Genomic DNA, 23,272 nt, shown 5'->3' with positions numbered 1-23,272 from the left:
TATGGAATCTTTGGGTTACGGCTGCGGCAAACCTGGAAGTGTATACTTCCGGGTTTCGCCGTGCGCGCATGTGCAGAAGTGCTCTGCGTGCTGCAGCGCTCAATAGTGCCGTGCGCGTGCGCAGAAGGGCTCCTCTGGTTATGAAGTTTTCAGGATACGGCCAGGCCTCCGGTACAGATCCCATTCGTAACCAGGGGTCGCACTGTAATGGCTTCCCCTAAAGAATTCTGGGAGCTGTAGCTACAGTTGGTAGAATGGTTTACCACTTCACAAGGAACTCTGGGAATTGTAGCTCTCTGAGGGGAAACAGCAGTCTCCTAACATCTCTCAGTGTCCATAACAAACTACAGCTCCCAGAATTCTTTGAGAAAAGCCACGGCTGTGTTATAAAAATTCTAAGGTCTCAAATATAAAATAAATGTTGATAAATTTACAAGGCAAATACATACATAACTATATAAATCACGTGTCTGAAGTAGTACAGGAGAGCAATCCTGAAGCAATTTTGACTCTCCCAGTGACCTCAAATATTCCTCTGCAGTAAGGGAGGAAAATGGGGAAAGCCTTGCCATTGTCTTTTTGCTTACAAATCCTGTCTTAAGGGTGTATTTGTGTATGAATAGGGTGAGCCTATGACCTGGATTCAGGAACTAAAGTACTGACCATCATAAAAGAATGGCCAGGCTGCCCAGGTAAAGCAACCAGTGACCATTATCAGGTATCCTGGCAAACAGGATTTCTGCTGTAGACCGCCTCTTCTGCTGTAGACCGCCTCTTTCTGTGATGTATGTATGATGTTTTAGAGGGTGGTCTTGGGCTATATAAGGACTTGTGCACCATTGTTCTGGATTCCTCCTGCGTGTGGTGAGCGGGGACCCTGTTGCAACTGTTAATAAAGATCAGGCTTACTTACAGGCTTGCATTGCTTCTCAATATACTGTACTCTGGTTGGCCTCTGTTATTTTCTCCTACCAATAGGGAACCCACTTAAGGGCTCTATAAGGGTTCTTGGATACCCCATAAAAGGAGAAGGTTTTTTTTATATTTAACAGCTGTTTGAAGTGGTATCAGAGTGGAATATGGCCTCTCGCACATAGTCAGATGAAGATCATCTAAGTTTCTCGCTGGTCCCATTCACCCCACACATTTCAAGCACTATGATACCAATTTAAACTGCCATGGCTTCCCCCAAAGAATTCTGGGAGTTGTAGTTTGTTAAGGGCGCTGAGGTTTGTTAGCATTGTTCCGTATGTGATATTATACTGGGAAGTGCCTGAGGCCAGGAGGCCAATTGCCCCCTCCCCAGGCAAGGATCTCGCCTCCCCCATTGCTGGACTCCTGTCATTAACATTTACTTGTTTCTGCTACTTGTTTGTATAAATTTGGGGGGGGGGTGTTTCTTTTTCCTTTTTCCTTCGTCTTTTCTTTCTTTTCATTTTTGTCTTTTAAACTTTTTTCTTATTCTTATGTCATGATGTTTTCTGTATTAAATTTTTCTATACTTAACCTTCATTGTAAATGATCGTTTACGTCGGTATTTTAAACCAATGAAGATTTATCATGGGAAGAAAAAAACATTTACTTGTTTCTGCTACTCGTTTGTATAAATTGGGGGGGGGTGTTTCTTTTTTCTTTTTCCTTCGTCTTTTCTTTCTTTTCATTTTCGTCTTTTAAACTTTTTTCTTATTCTTATGTCATGATGTTTTCTGTATTAAATTTTTCTATACTTACCTTCGTTGTAAATGATTGTTTACGTCGGTATTTTAAACCAATAAAGATTTATCATGGGAAGAAAAAAAACATTTACTTGTTTCTGTATATATGTATATGTGGGGGGGGGAGAGCAAGGCTCCAAATCCTTAGATTCTGTAAAGGGTTAGAATTTTCGTAAAGTCATAAATTCCTGAATTTAGTTTGGAATCACAACTCAAGCAGAGGAGTGTAACAATATACATATACATTTCTTTCAGGGAAATCTTAACATTTGGGACACGCAGCTCAGCCACTTCAAAATATATTTTGCCCATAATTTTTTTTTTCTGGTGCTGCCACTGGGCAGGATATGGGGATGAGGAAATAAATAAATAAATAACACTGCAGAGAGAGGGAGGTGGTCCTGTTACACACCTTTGCGGTTGTAAATCACCCTGATTAAAAGTGCTCTGTGACAAACACAGGTCTTCACTTCTCCCACCGAAGAGGCAGGTTTCATTCCTATTTTAAGGTTGCCCCAGCCCTGAGTGCTCACTGGAAGGACAGATCCTGAGTGCTCACTGGAAGGAAGATCCTGGAAAAGACCCTGAGGTTGGGAAAGATGGAGGGCACAAGGAGAAGGGGATGACAGAGGATGAGATGGTGGGACAGTGTTCTCGAAGCTACCAGCATGAGTCTGACCAAACTGGGGGAGGCAGTGGAAGACAGGAGTGCCTGGCGTGCTCTGGTCCAGGGGGTCACGAAGAGGCGGACACGACTAAACGACTAAACAACAACAAATGTTCAATGCCAAGTGGCCAGATTACGACTCCTTCATCCGCTACTACCTCTGATATCCTGGAGATGGCAGTCAAGGATCAGGGGCTCCTGTTTTCGTCAGAGGAAATAATTCTCTTGGAAATGCATGCAAAGTATGTATATTACCCTCATTACTAATTGGAAGCATCCAAATTTGAAGCATCCTCATTATTAATTTGAAGCAGTTGCATACATTCGTGATGCCCTGTGGAACAAAGCTGCAACAGAAACGGAAATTGGTATAGGAAAAATCCTCCCAGCTCAGGAAGGGGAAGCAGCTATGGTCACATCTGCACAATACATTTGCAGCAGTGCCAAATCACTTTAAACAGTCAAAATCCTATTCCATTATCATCATCGTACTATTTATACCCCGCCCATCTTACTGGGTTTCCCCAGCCACTCTGGGTAGCTTCCAATATACCTCGGTTTAAGAACAGTCCGGTTTAAGAACAATTTAGTTTACAAACTCCGCAACACCGGAAATAGCGCCCCAGTTTGAGAACTTTACCTTGGTCTAAGAACGGAATCCGAATGGTGGAAGGAAGGCCTCATGAGGGAAAGCGCACCTCGGTTTAAGAACGGTTTCAGTTTAAGAACGAACTTCCGGAACGGATTAAGTTTGCAAACCGAGGTACCGCTGTGTATAAAAACAGAACAAAACATTAAACATTAAAAAAACTGTACAAGACTGCCTTCAGATGGCTCAAGGGCCAGATTACTCCATACCCCCAAACATTTCTCCGATAAAAATAGTGACGTCCTAAGGAAAAGCGGGACATTCCGGGATCAAAACGGAAACCAGGGTGGCTTCTGTAAATCTGCCATTTTCCCAGGAAAATAGGGACACTGAGAGGGTCTGTTGAGGCTTCCCAAGCTGTTGCCATTGGCTATGGACTGCCTGTGATGTCACAAAAGCACTTGGCAGCAGAGCAGTTATAAACAAGGGCAGGGATGCCAACCTGAATAAAATATGGGGGGGAGAGAGAGCAGGTAAGCCCTGCCCCACATAATCGATCACAAGATGCAGTGCATGCACCATCAACTGGGAGGGGCCTCAATTATTTCATTGGGGAGCTGAAGACCCCTTAGGCCAAAGCAGAACACAGCTGGCAACAGCTGCGACCTTCAGCATTGCCTGGGTTTTCTTCCACTTGGAGGCAGTGAACTGGCGAATGCAAGGTGGCGATCGTCAGGTGGTGGGATGCTATGGAGTGATGCTATGCCAAGTTCGCAACCTTGAAGCCTGCTGATATATCCTAGGTCAGAAGCTGGCTGGTGTTTAGCAATGAGGGTGGCCTCCTTCCACCTGCCTTGCCCCACCCTCCGGCCCTGGGTCTCCTCATAAGGGAGCTGTTCCTGGAGGAAGAACTGTGAGGGGAGAGACTCCATCAGGCAAGGCCTCCTTCCACCTGCCTTGCCCCACCCTCTGCTTCTCAATGTGTATTGTATTGTTTTATGTACTGCGGCTTGCCGTTTGTTATGTACTGAGTTGAATAGGATCCAAACTGCAGCAGTCTGATTGGTCCTAGAACAATAGGATCCAAAAGGCAGCAGTCTGATTGGTCCTAGAACAATAGGATTCAGAATGGAGCAGTCTGATTGGTCCTAGAACAATGCAGCAGTATGATTGGTTGGCAGGAACCACCCAATCATGCTCCAGATAGAAGTGAATCCACAACCTGATTGGCTTACAGTAGAATTCCGGAATTAGCCAATCATGTGCAGACCATTGTGTAAATAATGTATATAAAGCAGATACCTTGAGGGGACTTTCATTCATTCCTCCTCACCACTATGAGCTGAATAAAGAGCATGAAATCACTTTGCGACTCTGAGTATATTTCACCGTTGTTTTACTGATTATAGTTTAGATATTATTGTAACTGTTGTGTGGATTTCTGTTTAACTTTCATATGTTGATATTATTATTTTATACTATTCTAATGATTGTTGATGGGACGCGGGTGGTGCTGTGGGTAAAACCTCAGTGCCTAGGACTTGCCAATCGTATGGTCGGCGGTTCGAATCCCCGCGGCGGGGTGAGCTCCCGTCTTTCGGTCCCAGCTCCTGCCCACCTAGCAGTTCGAAAGCACCCCTAAGTGCAAGTAGATAAATAGGTACCGCTTTATAGCGGGAAGGTAAACGGCGTTTCCGTGTGCTGCGCTGGTGCTGGCTTGCCAGAGCAGCTTCGTCACGCTGGCCACATGACCCGGAAGTGTCGCCGGACAGCGCTGGCTCCCGGCCTCTAGAGTGAGATGGGCGCACAACCCTAGAGTCGGACACGACTGGCCCGTACGGGCAGGGGCACCTTTACCTTTTAATGATTGTTGAATGTTACTTTTTTGATGGAGGTTGCCTACTTTAAAGTTATGTTTTATTATCACATTTTTGTATTGCATTAGATTGTTATAAAAAGTACATTTTTTGTTTCTTCAGCTTGTAAACCGCCTGGAGTATTGTAAGATAGAAAGGCGGTATACAAATTAAAAATGATAATGATGATGATGGTGGACCTAGCGGAAGCTGGCAGATGCATTCGGAAACCTCAGGGCTGAAGCAGGCCGATGTTTGTGGATGGAAGCTGCTTGAAGTTCAGCTTCGGAAGCTGGTCCAAAGAAGCCGGGGGCTATTTGTGGGTTGAAGCACAAAGGAATGGAGAGGGAGTGATAAGCAAATGTGTCTACCGCATGGGTAAGCAAACTAAGGCCCTGGGGGCCGGATCCGGCCCAATCGCCTTCTAAATCCGGCCCATGGACGGTCCTGGAATCAGCGTGTTTTTACATGAGTAGAATGTGTGCTTTTATTTAAAATGCATCTCTGGGTTATTTGTGGGACATAGGAATTCATTTATATATTTTTTTCAAAATTTAGTCTGGCCCCCCCACAAGGTCTGAGGGACAGTGGACCGGCCCCCTGCTGAAAAAGTTTGCTGACCCCTGGTCTACTGTATTCATATTCACAGATGTTGGCCGGTGTATGTTTGCGTGAGCGACTGGCATGTTTCGACACGATCCAGGTATGTATGTGCTCAGATGTGACGTTTGGAAGGAAACTGATCCATGAAAGGTGAATTGGTGTGTGAATGTGATGTTGGATATTCATAAATAGATTAAACCTGTGGGAACTGGCTGGATGAAGTCAGCGGATGAAGTCACCAGGCTGAAGTGTCTGGGTGATGTTGCCAGATAGATGCCATTCCACTCACGACCCCTGCATTTTGCTTCCAGGGATGTTCAAAGCTGCTGCGATTCTCTCAAGACGGCAGAGGCACCAGTGGCAGCGGCAGAGGCGCAGGTGGTAGAGGCTCAGACGGCAGAGGCAGCAGCGGCAGTGGCAGAGGTGCAGGAGGAAGAGGCTCAGACGGCAAAGGCTGCAGCGGCAGCGGCAGAGGCGCAGGTAGTAGAGGCTCAGACGGCAAAGGCTGCAGCAGCAGCGGCAGGTGCGCAGGTAGTAGAGGCTCAGATGGCAAAGGCTGCAGCAGCAGCGGCAGGTGCGCAGGTAGTAGAGGCTCAGACAGCAGAGGCGGTAGCGGCAGCGGCGCAGGTAGTAGAGGCTCAGTTGGTAGAGGCACCAGTGGCAGCGGCAGAGGCGCAGGTAGCACAGGCTCAGACAGCAGAGGCGGCAGCGGCAGAGGCGCAGGTAGTAGAGGCTCAGACGGCAAAGGCTGCAGCAGCAGCGGCAGGTGCGCAGGTAGTAGAGGTTCAGACGGCAGAGGCAGCAGCGGCAGAGGCGCAGGTAGTAGAGGCTCAGACAGCAGAGGCGGTAGCGGCAGTGGCGCAGGTAGTAGAGGCTCAGTTGGTAGAGGCACCAGTGGCAGCGGCAGAGGCGCAGGTAGCACAGGCTCAGACAGCAGAAGAGGCAGCGGCAGAGGCGCAGGTGGTAGAGGCTCAGACGGCAGAAGAGGCAGCGGCAGAGGCGCAGGTGGTAGAGGCTCAGACGTCAGTCCAACTCTGTTACAAAGATGTCTGCAAATGTGACATGAAGGCTGGATTTCAACCCTGCTGTGTGGAAATCCCATGCAGATGACCTCAGTGCCTGGAGAAGACAGTCAGTTCGTGCATCCGCAGCAGTGACCAGAGGAGGAATGACTGCTGGGAGGAGAGCAGAGAGAAGAAATGCCATGATGCATCTGCAGCAGCCCAACAGGACACCTTCCTCTGCTCCAGCTGCAACAAAACATGTCTCTCCCGTATCATTTTCCACAGCCACAGCAGTTGCTGTAACCAGGCCCTCCCAGTGTCCCTATTTTCCAGGGACAGTCCCAGATTTACAGGAGCTGTCCCGGTTTCTGGTTTGATCCCAGAATGTCCCACATTTCCTTAGCATGTCTATTTTCACAGGAGAAATATTGGAGGGTGTGGAGTTATGCAACCCCCCACCCAAGCCAAGGAGATCAAGTAACTACACCTTTAGAAGACATCCGAAGGCAGCCCTATATAGGAGAAGTTTTTAAAAAATGTTTCACGTTTTATTATGTTTTTATATATGTTGGAAGCTCAGGTGGGCACGGCATGAACAATAAAATATTGCGGAATAGGCCATCCCTGTTTTCATTGGAGAAACGTTGGATGGTATGTGTAACACTCCAGTGGTTTGACTTCGCCCCAAAAGGCGCACTCCTCCACTGACAGATTCCCGCGTGTACATGTGTGCATTTTGTTATGTACTGAAGTTCTCACCCTGGGCCAGCGGTGGGATACTGTAGATAGTTTTCACTCAGGTCCACATATGCAAATAAGGGATTGAAAGTGACATTCGGTGATTGGCTAGTTACAGAAAGTGGTTGCTGTTGCGTTCTAGTGGAGCTCTATATAAGCAGGCTGGCTGAACCCTTCAGTTCAGTTCTGTTCTGGCCTGTGAATAAACGAGAGCTGTTTGAAGAATCGCCATGTCGTCTGATATGTTCACCCACAACTTAACACGTTTCATGAATACACGTGTCCACCTCACGGGCAGGCTGGAGCCACGTTCAGCTGAGACGCCTGCGTTTGCAAGGGGTTGGACTGGGTAACCCTTAGGCGTGTGTTTTGCGTGTGTCTATAACACTTCTTCTGGCGCGGGCGCCCTCATCCCCTCACAGCCTTCCCCGTCCCCTCAGCCCCGCCAAGTCGCCCTTCTTGGCGCGCAGGCCCAATCCACTCCCCCTCGACGCCGCGACGGTTGCCGCCGATTGGTCTGCCTGCCGGCTCCTCCGGCCCTGATTGGCGCGCGCCTCTTTCCATCCTAACCCTCCTCGGCCCGCTTCGCCCTCCCCTCGGCGGGCGGGCGGGCGCGCGCGCGGCCGGCGCTGCTGCTGCTCGTGCTGCTGCTGCTCCTTCCTGGGCGGCCTTCCGCCTCGTGTGGCGCGCGGGGAGCCCCGAGGCGCCGTCCCGCCTCCTCCCGGCCGAGGAGCCGGCATGGAGGAGAATTCCGCCTCGAGCCCGCGCGCGGGAAGCCGGCCGGGCGGCTCCCACAAGCGCTCGGCTGCGTCGGACGAGGAGCCGCTGCTCGACTCTGAGGCGGCGGCCGAGGACGAAGACGGGCCGCCGCCGCCTCAGCCGCCGCCGCCGCCTCTCCCTCGGCCGCGGGAATCCCCTCAGCCGCCGCCCGCCGAGCCGCTGTCGTCGTCCTCTGAGGAGGCGGCGGCAGCGGCGGCGGCCGGAGCGGCTCCCGAGGGGCCTCCTCCGCGTCACCGGCGCCCGCCGCCCCACCACCACCACCACTCCCCGGGACACCGGCGGCGGAGGCGGCGCGGCGGCGGCGGCAACCGCCTCCTGCTGCTCGGGCCCCTCATGGACGGAGGCGGCGGCGGCGCGGGCGGGCTGCTGTACCCGCCGCCGCTGGGCCGCGACGACGAGGACGACGACGACGACGAGGAGGGCGACGACGAGGAGGACGACGAGGCTCTGGACGAGGAGGACGGGCCGGGCCGCGGCGGAGCGGGGCCGCTGGCCAGCAGCGAGAGCGCCGGCAGCAGCGGGCTGTCCTTGTCGGGCGGCGGCGGAGGAGGCGCCCCGGAGCCTCGCAAGCGAGCGCGGGGCTCGGGCGGTCCGGCCAGCCGCGCCGCCTCCGCCACGTCCTCGGTGGGCGGCGGCTCCTGCCGGGGCTACGAGGTGGTCCGCGAGCTGGGCCCCGAGGAGGTGCGCTGGTTCTACCGCGAGGAGCGCAAGAGCTGGAAGCCCTTCATCGGCTACGACTCGCTGCGCATCGAGCTGGCCTACCGGGCCTGGGGGCTCCTCGAGAGGAAGGCCGACCAAGCCGAGGGGGTCCCCGCAGGCAGCAGCAGCAGCAGCCCCGAGGCCTTCGAGCCCGGCTCGCCCGGCATCCCTCCCTCCGAGCCCGTCTGCGTCCGCGGAGGCCTCTACGAGGTGGATGTGGCCAACTCCGAGTCCTACCCGGTCTATTGGAACCGTAAGTCGTCGCCGATGCCTTCCCCGCTCCCCATAGCAGCCAAATCCCGGGGGCGAGACCCATTCGGCCCCCGCAATGAAATAGCTTAGGGGGCCGGCTCCCACCCCCCACATCGTGGGCATTGCCATTCAAATGGGCTGTGCGTGTGCCGTGTCATGAGATGGATTAGGTGGGGTGGGGCTTGCCTTGTTTCATTAGCCATCGGGTGCCCGAGGAGCTGAAGTCCCGTTAAACCCGGTGGGGTCTGGCTTTAGAGCCAACCTGCCCGGGAGGATCGGGTGCTACCGGTTCCTCCCCTGCACGTTGACGTTGGAAGCTGGTTCCACCAGTTCAGTGATGCTTGATTCTCAAGGCTCTTAATTTATATTTTAAAGGAGGCTCACAATGTCCTGCCTGGAGGCTTGCAACAGAAAAAATTAGGCACGCCAAAGGGTGGATGTTCAGGGACTTCTGGATCCATGGCCATCTGTCACCTTCCTTTTGCTCTGCTTTCATGACCATTTTATCCTGAAGTCTTGCTTAACCCTTCCAATTCCACTTTTCTCCTTTTCCCTCCTATGCAAGTATTGTTCTAAACCAGGTGTGGGGAACCTTTAGTCCTCCAAATGCTGCTGAAATGCAGCTCTTGGAAGCATGGCAAATGACCTGGTTTGAAGAAGGTCCTCGTTCTGCAGCATTTGGAGGGCCAAAGCATTTGTTTTAAGCATTTATCAGCACCCTGCCTTAATACTGCATTTTCTTTTTGTTCAGCACCCTTGCCATAAGGTTGCATTGTGCTTCCCATCTCCATAATTTTCTTCCTTAAGCATTCCTTTATCTGCTTCTCACATGGCTTATGCTTATATACACACACACAAGTTATACATGTCGCAGGGAGGTCCTGTGCCTGCTCTTTTTCAAGTCAGCTACTTCCTTCTTACTCTGTTCTGACCTGTTCTCATGTGCCCAGATCACTTATCTAGGCAGAAAGCTAAATCATAACATCTATACTTAACCTCTTACTCCCTTTTCCAAACTACACTCCTGCTGCTCTGTAGAACCATGATTTCTATTCCTGTACACAAATTTCCACTATCATGTAGCACCTCCCTCATCTCTGCCCATTGCAATCCTAAAGAGATGGCTTGCATTTCCTTCAAGCTCCAGCCCTTTTGCACTCCTTTCTGTGAACCAGCGGTTCTCAACCTGTGGTTCCCCAGATGTTGTTGGACTACAACTTCCATCATCCCTGAGCTCTGGCCTTGCTAGCTAGGGTTGCCCTTTGCTTTTCTGGGAAAACACGTATGATCTGTATTGCATTCTGAGACTTCTGTGGAAACACAGTCTGGATTACTCCCTTTGTCTGTTCTGCTCTACTTTCAACTGCAGCTTCTTTTCTTTCTCCCTCTGGAAGTATGTATTATTTTAGGCAGATTTAATTAAGAGTGTGGTTTTCAGAACCACAAACAAATGAAAATTACAAGTTCTTAAGAAACAATACATTGAAAATGAAGCATTACATCATTGCTTAATAACAATATAAGTGGAAAAGTAAAGGGAAGGGAAAGGAACGCCTTTATCACACCCTAGTCTAGCACCATCTTGCTGTCCAGAACCTCCTGCAGGGCAGCATCAGTTTTCTTACCACTTTATGGACCAGGAGTTACCAGAACTTCTTGTTTATGTTGAAAGGTTAATTGTGTGTTTGCATGTCTCTTGTCTTTCATTAAGCTGCTAGTGCTTTGTGAGCCAAACCCAGTAATATAGGCCCTTGCACATCTTTAGTAGGAATTAATTAAGAAATTTGCTTTATCCTGCGGACATGAATGTGCACTCTTGAGTTAGGGTTAAAGGCAGCTGAGACTGAATCACTTAGTTTTGTCTCTGCCTGATGGTAGAGCAGGCATGCACAATCCTGTTAGCCTGCAGTATCCTTAAGGTCTATGAATGTCAGTACCATCAATCATTATGTCAAGAGGAGAGGTGGATGATGGCTCATGCAGACTTCACTGGGCAGGGAATGAATGAGACAGCACCTTTCTTTGCTTGTCTTTGCACAATCCAGGCAGAGTGAAGAGGGATCTCTTTATTTTCCCCACTTTGCAGACTGAATATATTCTTGTGTTCTTACCAAAGTCATCTATACTGGATTTTCTCCTTAGGCAAATGCTTTGTTTTGCCTGAAATTATCCATAGGCAGCCATGTTTGTTTGTTCATGTATCTGCCCCATTTGTGTATAAAGTGGGTGTGGGTGTTTGATGTTTACATCATAATGGATATGTCGGTGAGGGCAGCTGAATTCTCTTCTGCCTTAGCTCCCCACAGTGCATTGCGTTAGCCTCTTTTCTCCCAACCCACCATGACTTTGCTGAGAGAAAAGTGCCTTGAGTTAAATGCTGTAAGGTGGTAAGGCAATGGGGGGGATTTAGGTGTTCTCGCCCAGACACATCTTTTGAAATAAAAATCAAGCCTCTGTCCCACTTTGAGAATGGGGCAGATGTGACACACTTAGTTTGCTGCTGAGATTTCTGTTTGCAACGGTAATGCTACCACAAAGATCACACAAATTGTGTCTTTGCTAGCCCAGGCCTTATTAAACTAGGCTAGCATGTGTTTTCATTCTCATTTTTAATAATTTAATTCTTTGATTACTGGGTTAAAAAAAAGTTGTTTTAGGGTTCTTAAGTTTTGCTTGTGAGTTCTAACTACACTCTTTGTTTCTTGGCCTAAACCTTGTTAGTCTTGCACTGCTAAGTGTCTATAGAATTTAACTGATAATTTTAAAAGCTTGGTCTCTGCATCCAAGGGACAAAAAGAGACCCAGACACCTTAACTGAAAGTAACTCCATGATTTCCAGTTGCCTCTTGGATTCTTCCACTGAAAACCAGAGCTTGGTGGTTTATAACACTCGTTTGTACATCTTGTTGGATTGAACCGTTTATTCACAAACAATTATCTAGATCTTCATCTACTGTCTTTATCCTAAATTGCCTTCCGGTAGAAGACCAGAACCGTTGTGTGCAACTGTGGTCACCACATAGTTCCACCACCAGCTTGGTTATTACACTGTAGATTGGTCTTCCTTACTTGACACTTTTTTTTTTATCTCTTCCTTTGTGGTCAGCAAGAATACATAAGAAATATATATATTGTGCATAATTTTGCACTGGGGTCAGATGATTTCTAACCCTGATTTCAGCAGAGAAAACTTTGAACCTGTCATCAGAGACCGCCCACATCACAGAAGCCAGATAAGGGTCCCTCTGAGCTTCCACTGGTCAAAGACTGGGATTTTATTTACTACTCAACTCTGTATTTGCATCCTTGTTGTTAATGTCACATATGGAGAAAGGGCCCTTATGCACTATCTCCATATGCTCAGCTGTCCTTGTTTAGAATCCCCTTTCATAAACAAAATAAATGAGGAAATAAAGGAGCAGTTGTATGAACATTTGCACAGATTCTGGATGCAGAATGTGGTTTCCCCGGTGCTGTTTGAGGCAGAGCACATTCAGCCCTGACAGTGCTCTTGCTTTTGCAGCCATTTATCTGCTGGAATGAGAGTGGAGAAAATGGACCTTATTGAGTAATTTGCCAGTGGGTAGTTGACTTTCTTGGCATGGAGACAGGAAGATCAATTGCTTTAATTTTTCCTGCTGTAAAGTGTAGGAACAGCAAGAAAACAAAAGCTTGGGAAAGGCAGAGGGGAGAAACAGTAAACATAAACAAAGTAGAGAGTGAAAATGGTGGCCTGCTGTGTTGCTTTTCATTTTGGAAGTAATTTCTCCTTCTCATTAAATCTGGGTGGCAGATGTTTAAAAAAGTAGCATATGCTGTTCACAGAGGGATTTCCAAGCTCTGGGGAGAGAGGTTCCTGGGTGCCGGCATCAAAAGCAGCATTGTGCTCAGAGCGGAAGTAAGCATTTGATCTTGAGAAGATTAAGGGTGTTGACAGAAAGCATCCCAGTAATTTAAAGTAGTAGTGACCTCCTTACCTTGGGTAGCTCTTTGTGTTTACTGAACTAAAATGACAGCTGGTGTAGTAATAAGTAAGGTCTTTTTCTTCTGTAGGAGTCTCTGTAGTTAGTCCCTAGTATCACAGCATAATTGTACTTGGGTAAACCCTGCCCTGCCCTGTTGCGGAATCTTCCTTCCTTCATGGGTCTTTCCTCTCAGATAAGCAACTTGAGACTGCTTTTAGCAGGTGACTGCTCAGTGTTACTCATCTGCCGCTTGTCTTACCTGTTCTACTTCCCAATGACTCTACCTTAGGGTGCCCTTCTCCATTGCTGCACAGCTTCGACAAAGCTCCAAGAGCTGGTCTTTACAGTGTGTGAGTCTGCGGATTAGCGTTAAGAAAATCCCCCATGCAAGCTCCATTGAAATGAAAGGAGGATGCGCTACAGTGGCATTTTGTGACAGAGGACATAGGACTTCGTATAACAATTCACTGTCTGCAGTGATTAGGCCCAGCTATAACCCAGTGCCACCAAGTGATAGCAGTGGGGCCAGCTCAGGATCAAGTTGATCCCAGGCAAGTTGGGCCCCTCCCTGTCCCCCAAATGTCCTTGTTTGGAGCATTCTGTTGGCTGCTACTGGTGTAAATCCCACCAGTACTACTTGCACCTGGCTGAGCGTTCAGGGGCAGAACAAGGAGTTCTGCACTGGCAGAGCAACACTGATATTGGCCCATGGACAGAGGTCAGGATGGCAAAGGTGCAGCTCCACCTGATCAAACCCCTAGTGAAATGCAAAGGAGGGGGGTGGATTCCATCCCAAGTCTTTAAGCCAGGCATAGGCAAACTCCAGCCCTCTAGATGTTTGGGACTACAATTCCCATCATCCCTAGCTAACAAGACCAGTGGTCTGGGATGATGGTTGTCCCAAACATCTGGAGGGCCGGAGTTTGCCTCTGTCTGCTTTAAGCAACATCCAATATAAAACTGAAACACAAAATACTGATAAATTCAGTGCTAATTTTTTAAAATAGTGAACTATACAGATTGTACCAATGGCAGAAAGGGAACGTGGCCTCATCATAATAGCAAGTTGCCAAAAGTTACTTTTCTGTTGTAAAGCTAATGCAAAGTTCCATTTTTTAAAGACAGGCATTTCCTTTTACATGTGTTTTGTGGGCGGGTAAAGCTGCTGTGTCTGATGTCTTTAACAGATTTGTACACAGAAGACACATGTGTGAGATATGTTTGTGTATAACACAAAATGGTTGAAGAAGGTTGACTTAGGGTTTTCAAAGACATTCGGAAAGTGTAGTTGACACTTTAAAGTACTTTAAAATACTGAAACCTAGACTATTTGAAACCTACCTTGCCACTTAGCTGTGTATTTACTTTCTCAAGGCAACAGGGCCCATAGTGTTATTGATTCAAGTGGAGCAAATACCTTGGAACTGCAGGGCTGCCAGTCACTGTAAGAATGGGATCATTTAGCCCCCTGCAAGGCAACTGCAGTCACATTCTGACAGATGTGATAGATTTTGCCCAAACATCTTTTTCTCTTGCATTAACTGCTCTGCTATATCTTAAAATATACTGTGTTTGTCACCTTTACAGAATCTGAGAAGATCCCTGTGATGCGTGGGCAGTGGTTTGTTGATGGCACATGGCAGCCACTAGAAGAAGAAGAAAGCAATTTGATAGAACAAGAACATCTCAGCTGTTTCAAGGGGCAGCAGTTGCAAGAAAACTTTGACATGGAAGTATCAAAACCTTTAGATGGAAAAGAGGGTAAGGGATGGCTGGATCCATGGTCCTGCCTCGTGTTTCTTTTTATGATAGTCACATAACCTTTTGTGTACATGTTTGATGGTGCGTTTTGCATGATTAGCCATTACTTGCTTCAGTCTCTTATTATTGTTAGGAGCATAGGAAACTGCCTTATTCCATCTAGTTCAGTATAACCTACACTGACGAGCAGCAGCTGTCCTGAATTTCAGATTTTCCTGCCCTACCTGATGAAGTCTGGGATTGCACCTGAGTGATGTTTCTTCCCCAAAGCACGTCTCAAAAACAGCATGTTTTATTATGCATTATTTTGTGTTACCATAAATACACCCACCCACCAATAGAGAACTTCCTCATTTTCAAACCACTTCCTTGCTTCAAGCTGAAGTCCTCCCAGACGCTTGGTTTTTTTTGCCCCTGGAAACTTTTTAACCATTTTAATATTACTATTTTTAAACCCAGCCTATCAACCAGGAGAGACCAAAAGATACATATTTCTTAATTTTGGGTCAGTCCAGGGTTGGTAGAATCATTTCCACTTGTATTCTTTCAGTTGTTTTGTGGTCAAACAAAATACTGTTTAAAATGGCCAGACTGATAAGTCTTGACATCCCTTCCATTAGGTTCGGAATAATCACTTCACAGGAGTAGAGTAGAATCAGCAGGCCACACCAGTCAGTTTACTGGTTAAAAATCAGTTTGACCACAAGTATTCCATGAAGCCAAGAATGCTACTGTCCAGGTGACAGCTTACTTTCTATTGGCTAGCAAGGATGAGTGTGAGAGCCCCTTGCCTCTAGCCCCATTGCAGCCCAGGGCCAAATCAAGTAACACAGCAAAACTGCTGTAACAGCAGGTATCACCAAACAATTCTTTTTGTGGATAATTTGCTATAATTAGTATCATTTTTCACAAAACAGTTAACTAATTTGTTTTTCAAATTGGTATAAGTATCAACAATGCATTTTTCTAGAAAAATAGGTGCACCGCTGTACAGTGGTACCTCGAGTTGCAAACGCTTCAGGTTACAAAGTCCGCTAACTTGGAAGAGTTACCTTGGGTTGAGAACTTTGCCCCAGGATGAGAACTGAAATTGTGTGCCGGCGGCGCAGCAACAGCAAGAGGCCCCATTAGCAAAAGCATGCCTTTAGTTAAGAACAGTTTCATATTAAGAACGAACCTCTGGAACGAATTAAGTTCGTAACTAGAGGTACCACTGTACTCACCGCGAACTTGTAAGTGCCACACATTTAACAACAACAACAACAACAACAAAAAGGTGCAGGTACTGCATACCCTTGGGTACTCCCTGGAAAAAACCACTGAGTATCAAACTTGTTGACAGTTAATGTTTCCTTTTTGTTCTCATAAAGTCATTGCTTTAAAAATACTTGACTTTTTTGATAATATTTGACTGGTCAGTTTGACATTGCTGCAATTGAGTTGTTTATCTTGTGCAATAAGACCCAATTGCTTTGGGCAAGACAAACAGCAGAGCTCTCCCCAAGTTTGAGTGCCCTGGACAGTAGTACAGGTTTGGCTGTATGCATTGCATCACCCTGCTTATTTTAAAAGCCTTTTGAATTATCAGCACAACTATTTATCATTATTTAAGGTCTAAGTCTGTTGCTTTGCCAAGTTGTGGCCTTAGGGATGGGCTCCTGCTAGAAGAAAAGCGGGTGCTGACCATTTGGTTCCTCCTCTAGGGCTGATGCCCAACGGCAAAGTAAATGGTTTGTTTGTACTTGCCATTTAATTTCCAGTAAACAAAATATTTTGCAGATTTAAGTCTTGGTAAAATAGTTTGACCCTGACTTTTCAAGATTTGCACTCTTTTAACAAAGAGTTAAAAGTGGGAGTTTGGGCAGATAGTGCAAAATAAAATACATCTTCAGAGTACTGTGGAAGCTGTACAGTGATGGTGCTAGACACCTCTTTGAAAAGGATATTGACTGCCCTGCCTCCAAGCTAATTTCTCTGCATTGGTTGTAATGTTTACTTGGCGTCTGTGTGCAAGATTATATTCAGTATATGGGTGTCAGTTATGTCTTGTGGCTGGGGATGATTACTCCCACCTCTACAGTTAGAACTGAGTTAGACTATTGTCAAGTGGCTATATCTGAAGCAACAGTAGTGGCTGTCAGGACTACATGGGTGGGGCCACATTGCTCCCCAGACTTCTGAGCACATGTGTCGCTGCCACTTACTGATAGTGGGAGCTCAGTGTGGATGCCATGGCAGAAGCCAGCCCAATGTTCCAACTGCTGAGTCTGCACTGTGCTTGCACCATCTCCCAGTTCCTTTTTCTTCTGAATGCTACTAGAAGCCAACGTTTGTGCCCTCCATAACTCTTTAATAGTTGGAAGAAAGTCTCATTAAGCATTTACTGGTAGATTATACTGGCAGCTCAACCATAAATGAGATGAAAGGAAATTTATACATTCTAATAATAATTTGTGAGACTAGGAGGAATGCAAGTTTTAAATATTTTTCAATTCTGTTGTGTTTGATTTTTAAATAATTTGTTTGGCTTACGTTCTTCTGGAGTATGTAGGTTATGATAAACTTTTTGAGAAGTAAGTATTCTTAGGATACTTAAAAGTCTTAAAAGTGAACTTAAGGCAGAGATTTTAGCAACTTCAGAAGAAGAATATTAGAGCCAAGAAGAATATTAGTTTTGCATTGTCACAGTGTTCCACATTCCAAGGTACTCTTGGCCTTGGAAGTTGCAAAATTCTAACACTTTCCCAAGAATTCAGCCTTTCCTTTAGAAATCTGATAGTTGCAACGAATTAGGACTGATCCTCTATGGGGCTGTGCACAGAGCAGCTGGGTCATGCCAAATGGAGCCCTTTTAGAATAGATAAAATCCTGCCAATCAATAGTTTGCTGAGGAAATGGAAGCAGGGAGGATCTAACTTCAATTCCCAAAAAGGTAATTTATGCAGTTTTGGAAATGGTCCCTCTGCATAGCACCACTTCTTGTTGTTGTTATTCATCATTCATCATTGTATGCCGCCTTTCCATAGTTAAAACAGTGCTCAAGGCGGCTTGCAACATGACAAGGTTTACATAATTACCAACATAACAAAAGTTATAAACAACAAATAAAACACATCAAAAAGTACACAACCAAATGGAAGACAATTTCCACATAAATCATAAAATCTAAAACTAAGAATACAACATTAATACCAATCACAATTTAAAATGACATAGATAAAAAAATAAAAGCAATTTGAAAACAAAACCGGAGCCCTCTCTGCCCAGCAGCAGCAGCAGTAGCAGCACTCCTTTATGGAGCCTGTCCAGGCCCCGCTCCAAGCCAGGTGGAGAGAAGAAGGGCAGGACCCTTCAGGCTCCCAGCAGGTCAGTCCTGTTGTTGTTGTTGGTTGAATTTATATACTGCCTTATACCCGGAGGTCTCGGGGTGGTTCACAGAATAAAATCAAAATATAAAACTATAAAATAAAAATAAAAACAACAACCCAATAAGCCCTCCCCCCCAAAAAAACCACATTTTAAAAGGGTATAGGATGTCAGTTAAATCAACCAAAGGCCTGGTTAAAAGGAATGTTTTTGCCTGGCACCTAAAGGTGTATAATGAAGGTGCCAGGCGAACTTCCCTGGGGAGAGCATTCCACAGACGGGGAGCCACTGCAGAGAAGGCCCGTTCTCATGTTGCCACCCTCTGGACCTCTAGACAAACGCCTGGGAAGATGATCTTAGGGTCTGGGTAGGTTCAAATGGAAAGAGGCCGTCCTTGAGGTATTGGGGTCCTGAGCCGTTTAAGACTTTATAGGTCAAAACCAGCACTTTGAATTGGACCTGGAAACTAATTGGTAGCCAGTGGAGTCAGACCAGGATCAGTGTAATATGCTCAAACCGTCTTGCTCCGGTGAGCAACCTGGCCGCTGAATTCTGCACCAGCTGAAGTTTCCAAACTGACTTCAGAGGCAGCCCTCCATGGAACGCATTGCAGCAATCTAACTTTGAGGTTACCAGAGCATAGACAACAGTAGTTAGTCTATCCCTATACAAATAGGGGCGTAGCTGGGCCACCAGCCAAAGCTGATGGAAGGTGCTCCAGGCCACTGAGGCCACCTGAGCCTCAAGCAACCGGAAAGGATCCAGGAGTACCCCCAAGTTGCGAACCTGCTCCTTCAGAGGAAGTGTAACACCATCAAGAGCAGGCCACCCATCTGGTGTAGGGAACTGCCTACTCACCATACCTCAGTCTTATCTGGATTGAGTTTCAGTTTGTTGGCTCTCATCCAGTCCATTATATAGGCAAGACACTGGTCCAGCACTTCCATTGCCTCACCTGTAGATGTCAAGGAGAAATAAAGCATATTTGTTGGATTGGAGAGAAGGACTGCTAATGGAAGACCTGTTAACATGCCCATTTCCCACCCTGCTGAGTCCACACATGAAATACGCTTCCTCTCAACCAGTGCCCCATGCAAATACTGAATGTAGAGACTTGCACTTATTACCCAAAACCCAGGGAAATGCCATTATTTTGTTAAAGTTGTCTATATTGGAATCATTCATAGTTTATATTGTTATCTGAACATACTAAATGATAGTCAAGAGGCTGACCAAATTGCCTTGCCATTTATCACAAACGTCTAAGGATAGGCCATAGACAGTTGCAATTTTTGTTTGACATTCATTTAAATAAAGCACAAACAGTAATTCTAAATGGCAAAAGCTGGTTGTTAAATAAAGTTACAGGGCACTAAATGAAGTGTGTGAAGCAGGGTTGTGAAGTAAGGCGTTTGCGCAGTGTCGCAGTTGGACTAATGCAGGAGAGACCCAGGTTCATAGTCCCTCCTCACCATAAAGCGTACTGGCTGGCCCTGCACCCATGACAGTCTCTCAGCCTAGCCTACTTCATAACTGCTTGTGAGGCTGAAAGTGGGGCTGGGCTGTGTATGCAGCCCTGCACTCCTTGATTAGAGCGGGATGAAAATGTACGAACTAGATAAACAGAAACTAAAATAAGGAGATAGCACTCGTGCCTTTCCTGTCAGATGATCCTGTTCTACAGTTCAAGGAAACCCATCACTGGGAGAAGGTCATTCGTAGTTCCATGGAACATTTTGCAATATTTGTCCAAGGTCAGTTGACTGCTGTCCTAACCTTAAGTGTTACGCACTTTGAGCTATTTCTGGAGTTATTTCGTTCATTACAAAGAAACAGGGACACACATGACACTCAGCTTTTGCTGAAGTGTTTGAATGACACTCCCCCCGCCCCCGCACCCCCCCCCCCGCAGCTTTAAGTAGCTTTTCTATATGTAAATAGGGGTGATGGTGTCTCTGGCTAAGTGCTGTTACCTGTGTACACAAGTGGCTTTTATGTCTCTGGCAACTAGTATAATGGTCTTTGGGTCTAAAGCAGTGGTTCCTAAGTGATTTTTTTCCCAATGGACCACTTGAAAATGGCTGCAGGATTTTTAATTGTATTTTTTACAGAAACTGGACCGCCTGAATGAAGCTTGCAGACCACTAGTGGTTTGCAGACCACAGTTTGGGAACCCCTGATCTCAAGTATGCTTAGATAGAATTCTTCTGTAAATCAAAGAGGATATTGCTCAGTTAATGTGGTCAGCTCACTTCTGTGGTAGATATTACAGGAATTGCGCTTTGTTCCTCCTAGATGCTCATGGGCAGGTGAATTGTGATTGGAGCGCAGGTGCCTAGTGGGAAACATGATAGCTAGGTCCTCAGACTTGGCCTCAGAGCAGAAACCAGCTCTGTTTACGTCAGTGTTTGCAGCCGGGGAAGCGTGGAATGACTTTTCATTCATGAGCTTCCATTTCTCGACTCTGCTGTGACCAGGAGCAGCCCAACATACTTTGAAATAATTTGCACATTAAGCACATTAATAATAAATTATTAAGCACACAAAATCAGCATTCCTCAAGTGCAAGTTGTCTATGTGCAATTTTTTATCATAGGTAAATAAACAATTATGAAATAAACATCTCTTTCTTATTTCCTCCCCAGTCTAGGAACTGTCTCATGCTGTAGAACAGAGTTTAAGAGTAATTAAGAAGAAACTGGGCGGCTGCCTCTATTTCAAAATTGTGAATAAAGGCAGATAAATACATTAATGTTAACCTACAGATTGTTTTGAAATGGCAATATCAGAAGGCACTGGTCTTCTTGCCTAACTATTTGTAGTGGCATTTGTAATACAGCTCTGTCCGCTGTGCAATGGTTTTACGACTGTGTCATGAAAAGGCGTTGATTCCCCATCCAGCTCAAAGCCTGTTACATGGGCAGCATTGTTAACAGAAGAGTCCTCTCAATAGATCTTGGGGCAGGTCAGGAAAGTAGGTGGTCTATATTGTGTCTACAGTCCACGTTGTTGAGCCTCAAATCTTTGAATTATGCCTAGAAAGCCAGTGAAGGAACCTTGAGCTCTGATGTAATGTGTTCCCATGAACCTAGTCTCCTTTAGGTAGGGTTGCCATACATCTGGAATTTCCCACACCCGTCTGGGATTTCAAGGGTAAGATCACTTCCCAGGCAGATTTTTTAAAAAAATGTCCAGGGTTTTGTTTTTTGTTTTTTTGGCGAGCTGAGGTTACTGGCCGAGCAGCGGTGCTGTCACAGAAGGAAGGGGCAGCCACGGCGTTGTTACTTCTGGTGCCGTGTGTATGTCTGTCCTCCTCCTCCTCCTCCTCTCAGTGGCCTCCAGGCCCAGGCCAGAGCCCCTGTAGGCCTTGGAGCCACAGAGCCACCAATACTCCTGGCCTGCGCCGCTTCTCCGGAGGCTGGCCGTAGCCTGGGGAGGGCCAGCCTGGCCTTCCAGGAGGAGCACCTGGCCTGTGCCATGAAAAGAGAGCAAGAGGCCGAAGACAGCAAAAGGTAAGAGGGATTGGAAGGAAGGGGTGAGGAAGGGGTCAGCGGCAGGCAGGGGTGAATGACAGAGATGCGGGATGGTGGGGGATGCCCTAAATATGGGGGGTTTCCGGGTTTTTGGTCTTCGGAATATGGCAACCCTACTTTAGGAGTGCCCCCCCCCAGAGATGCCTGCATTCCTGAGCAGCAAAATCATCCCCAAGAAAGAGATTGGGGAGCAGCAGCTTACCTGTTGTGTGATGTGTACTAAAAATTACTTCGTTGTATTTGCAGCAGGGCTTAATGGCCTTCAGGGGTTCCATTGGGAGTAACCTAATAATAGTACGGTGGTACCTCGGGTTACATACGCTTCAGGTTACAGACTCCGCTAAGCCAGAAATATTACCTCAGGTTAAGAACTTTGCTTCAGGTTGAGAACAGAAATCGTGCTCCGGCGGCAGCAGGAGGCCCCATTAGCTAAAGTGGTCTTCAGGTTAAGCACAGTTTCAGGTTAAGAACGGACCTCCGGAACGAATTAAGTACTTAACCTGAGGTACCACTGTACAGGTTTGGGCAACCTGCTCGGGTTCAGCAGAACACATACCTTGAGCTGGCAAGTTATAACTGCTACATCAAGGCTTCCTAAAGTTCTGGTAGTCTAGGACCAAATTGATATGAGGGATACTCTTCTGTAGCCCCGAAATGCTCTATGAATCAGAATCAAGTTTGGCTGGCGGAGATTGTTCTTGGGGTAGGGTGGAGAAAGTGCATTCCTCACTTCCTCCTGCTGATTTTTCTTTGCAACTAAACATAACCTCCTCCCATGTGCTTATTAACTCCTTAAATGCATTTTGAGGATCATGCACATTTGGTACTGAAGCGCAGGCTTTTGCTGAGTTAACATTGAAGACACTTTTGCTCATAAGCCCGATAAAGTTAGAGTTTGCCGGAGGAAAAATTATCTCCTCCCCCACCCCCCGGAGGATCCCACTACTGTGTTACTGTATCAGTTGCTAATCTAGGCATGCCTTCTTGTTGGAAGAAAAGAAGGCCAGAACATAAATTCATGCAGAGACTCATTGAATAGCCTTTTCTGAGCTTTGGGAGTTGTGGTACATCTCTGCAGAAATAACTTCTCCTTCCCCAACCCCCCATCAAAGGTGGTTAGAAGAGGCAGCTGGCTTCACATCAGCCTTCCTGTATATTGCTTCAAGCACACTGGCAATTCTTGTGGCACACAGTTTTGGCATTAGGGAGCTATTGAGTCACAGTATGTCATGGGGGGGGGGTCATCCTGCTGTATACAGAAGAAGTTGTGCCTTCCTCTTGAGCCTTTCTTCGCTGGACTGGTTCTGTCAGTTAGTTGCAGCCTGCATCTGCCTTACTCGTCCTCATCTTCAAAGGCAGCAGAACCGAGAAGCAGAGACAAGTCCTTCTGAGTACCACTATGTCTGGTCTCTCCCCACAAAAAAAAAAAAAGACTTGAAAATCTGGTCTTGTGTTGAGTTTAAACAGAGACTCCCAAAGAATGGCTTCATTTTAAAAATGTACGGTGGTGTTCTGTGTTTCAACTCTGGTTCAGTTTGACTCCCTGTTTGAACCCCGACTGACCTTCATGGTGCTTATTGTTCTCCTGTTTCTTAGGTGGGGCACAACAGCTTCCTCTTGATCCCTAACTTCCCACTTGTGAGATACCACAGCATTCATTCACCTTGTGATGTCCCTTCCCACACTGAACAGCACTGGCATCTACCTGTGAGGGTAAGGTAAGTCCATCAAATCACAGCACAGT

General features: G+C 46.8%; 1 protein-coding gene across 5 annotated transcripts in view; it reads left to right on the top strand.

Annotated features, from left to right (window-relative positions):
* The first annotated feature begins 7,845 nt into the window (after positions 1-7,845).
* The window catches only part of DDHD1 (DDHD domain containing 1), a 38,963-nt gene continuing 23,536 nt past the window's right edge, over positions 7,846-23,272 (top strand). For 2 of the 5 annotated variants that reach the window (XR_014547673.1, XM_083611832.1), the window contains exons 1-2: positions 7,847-8,904; positions 14,456-14,629. Coding sequence is in view for 4 of the 5 variants with exons in the window: in XM_083611832.1 (XP_083467958.1) it covers positions 7,911-8,904; positions 14,456-14,629 (1,168 nt within the window). In the remaining variant the exon portion in view is untranslated. Of the gene's footprint in view, positions 8,905-14,455; positions 14,630-23,272 lie in introns of all 5 variants that reach the window. The other 3 variants (XM_083611831.1, XM_083611830.1, XM_083611833.1) reach the window with 2 other exon arrangements.

Source organism: Podarcis filfolensis (genome assembly GCF_964270895.1).
Source record: "Podarcis filfolensis genome assembly, chromosome: 1".
Taxonomy (NCBI): Eukaryota; Metazoa; Chordata; class Lepidosauria; order Squamata; family Lacertidae; genus Podarcis; species Podarcis filfolensis.
This window is presented reverse-complemented; position numbering and strand designations above follow the sequence as displayed.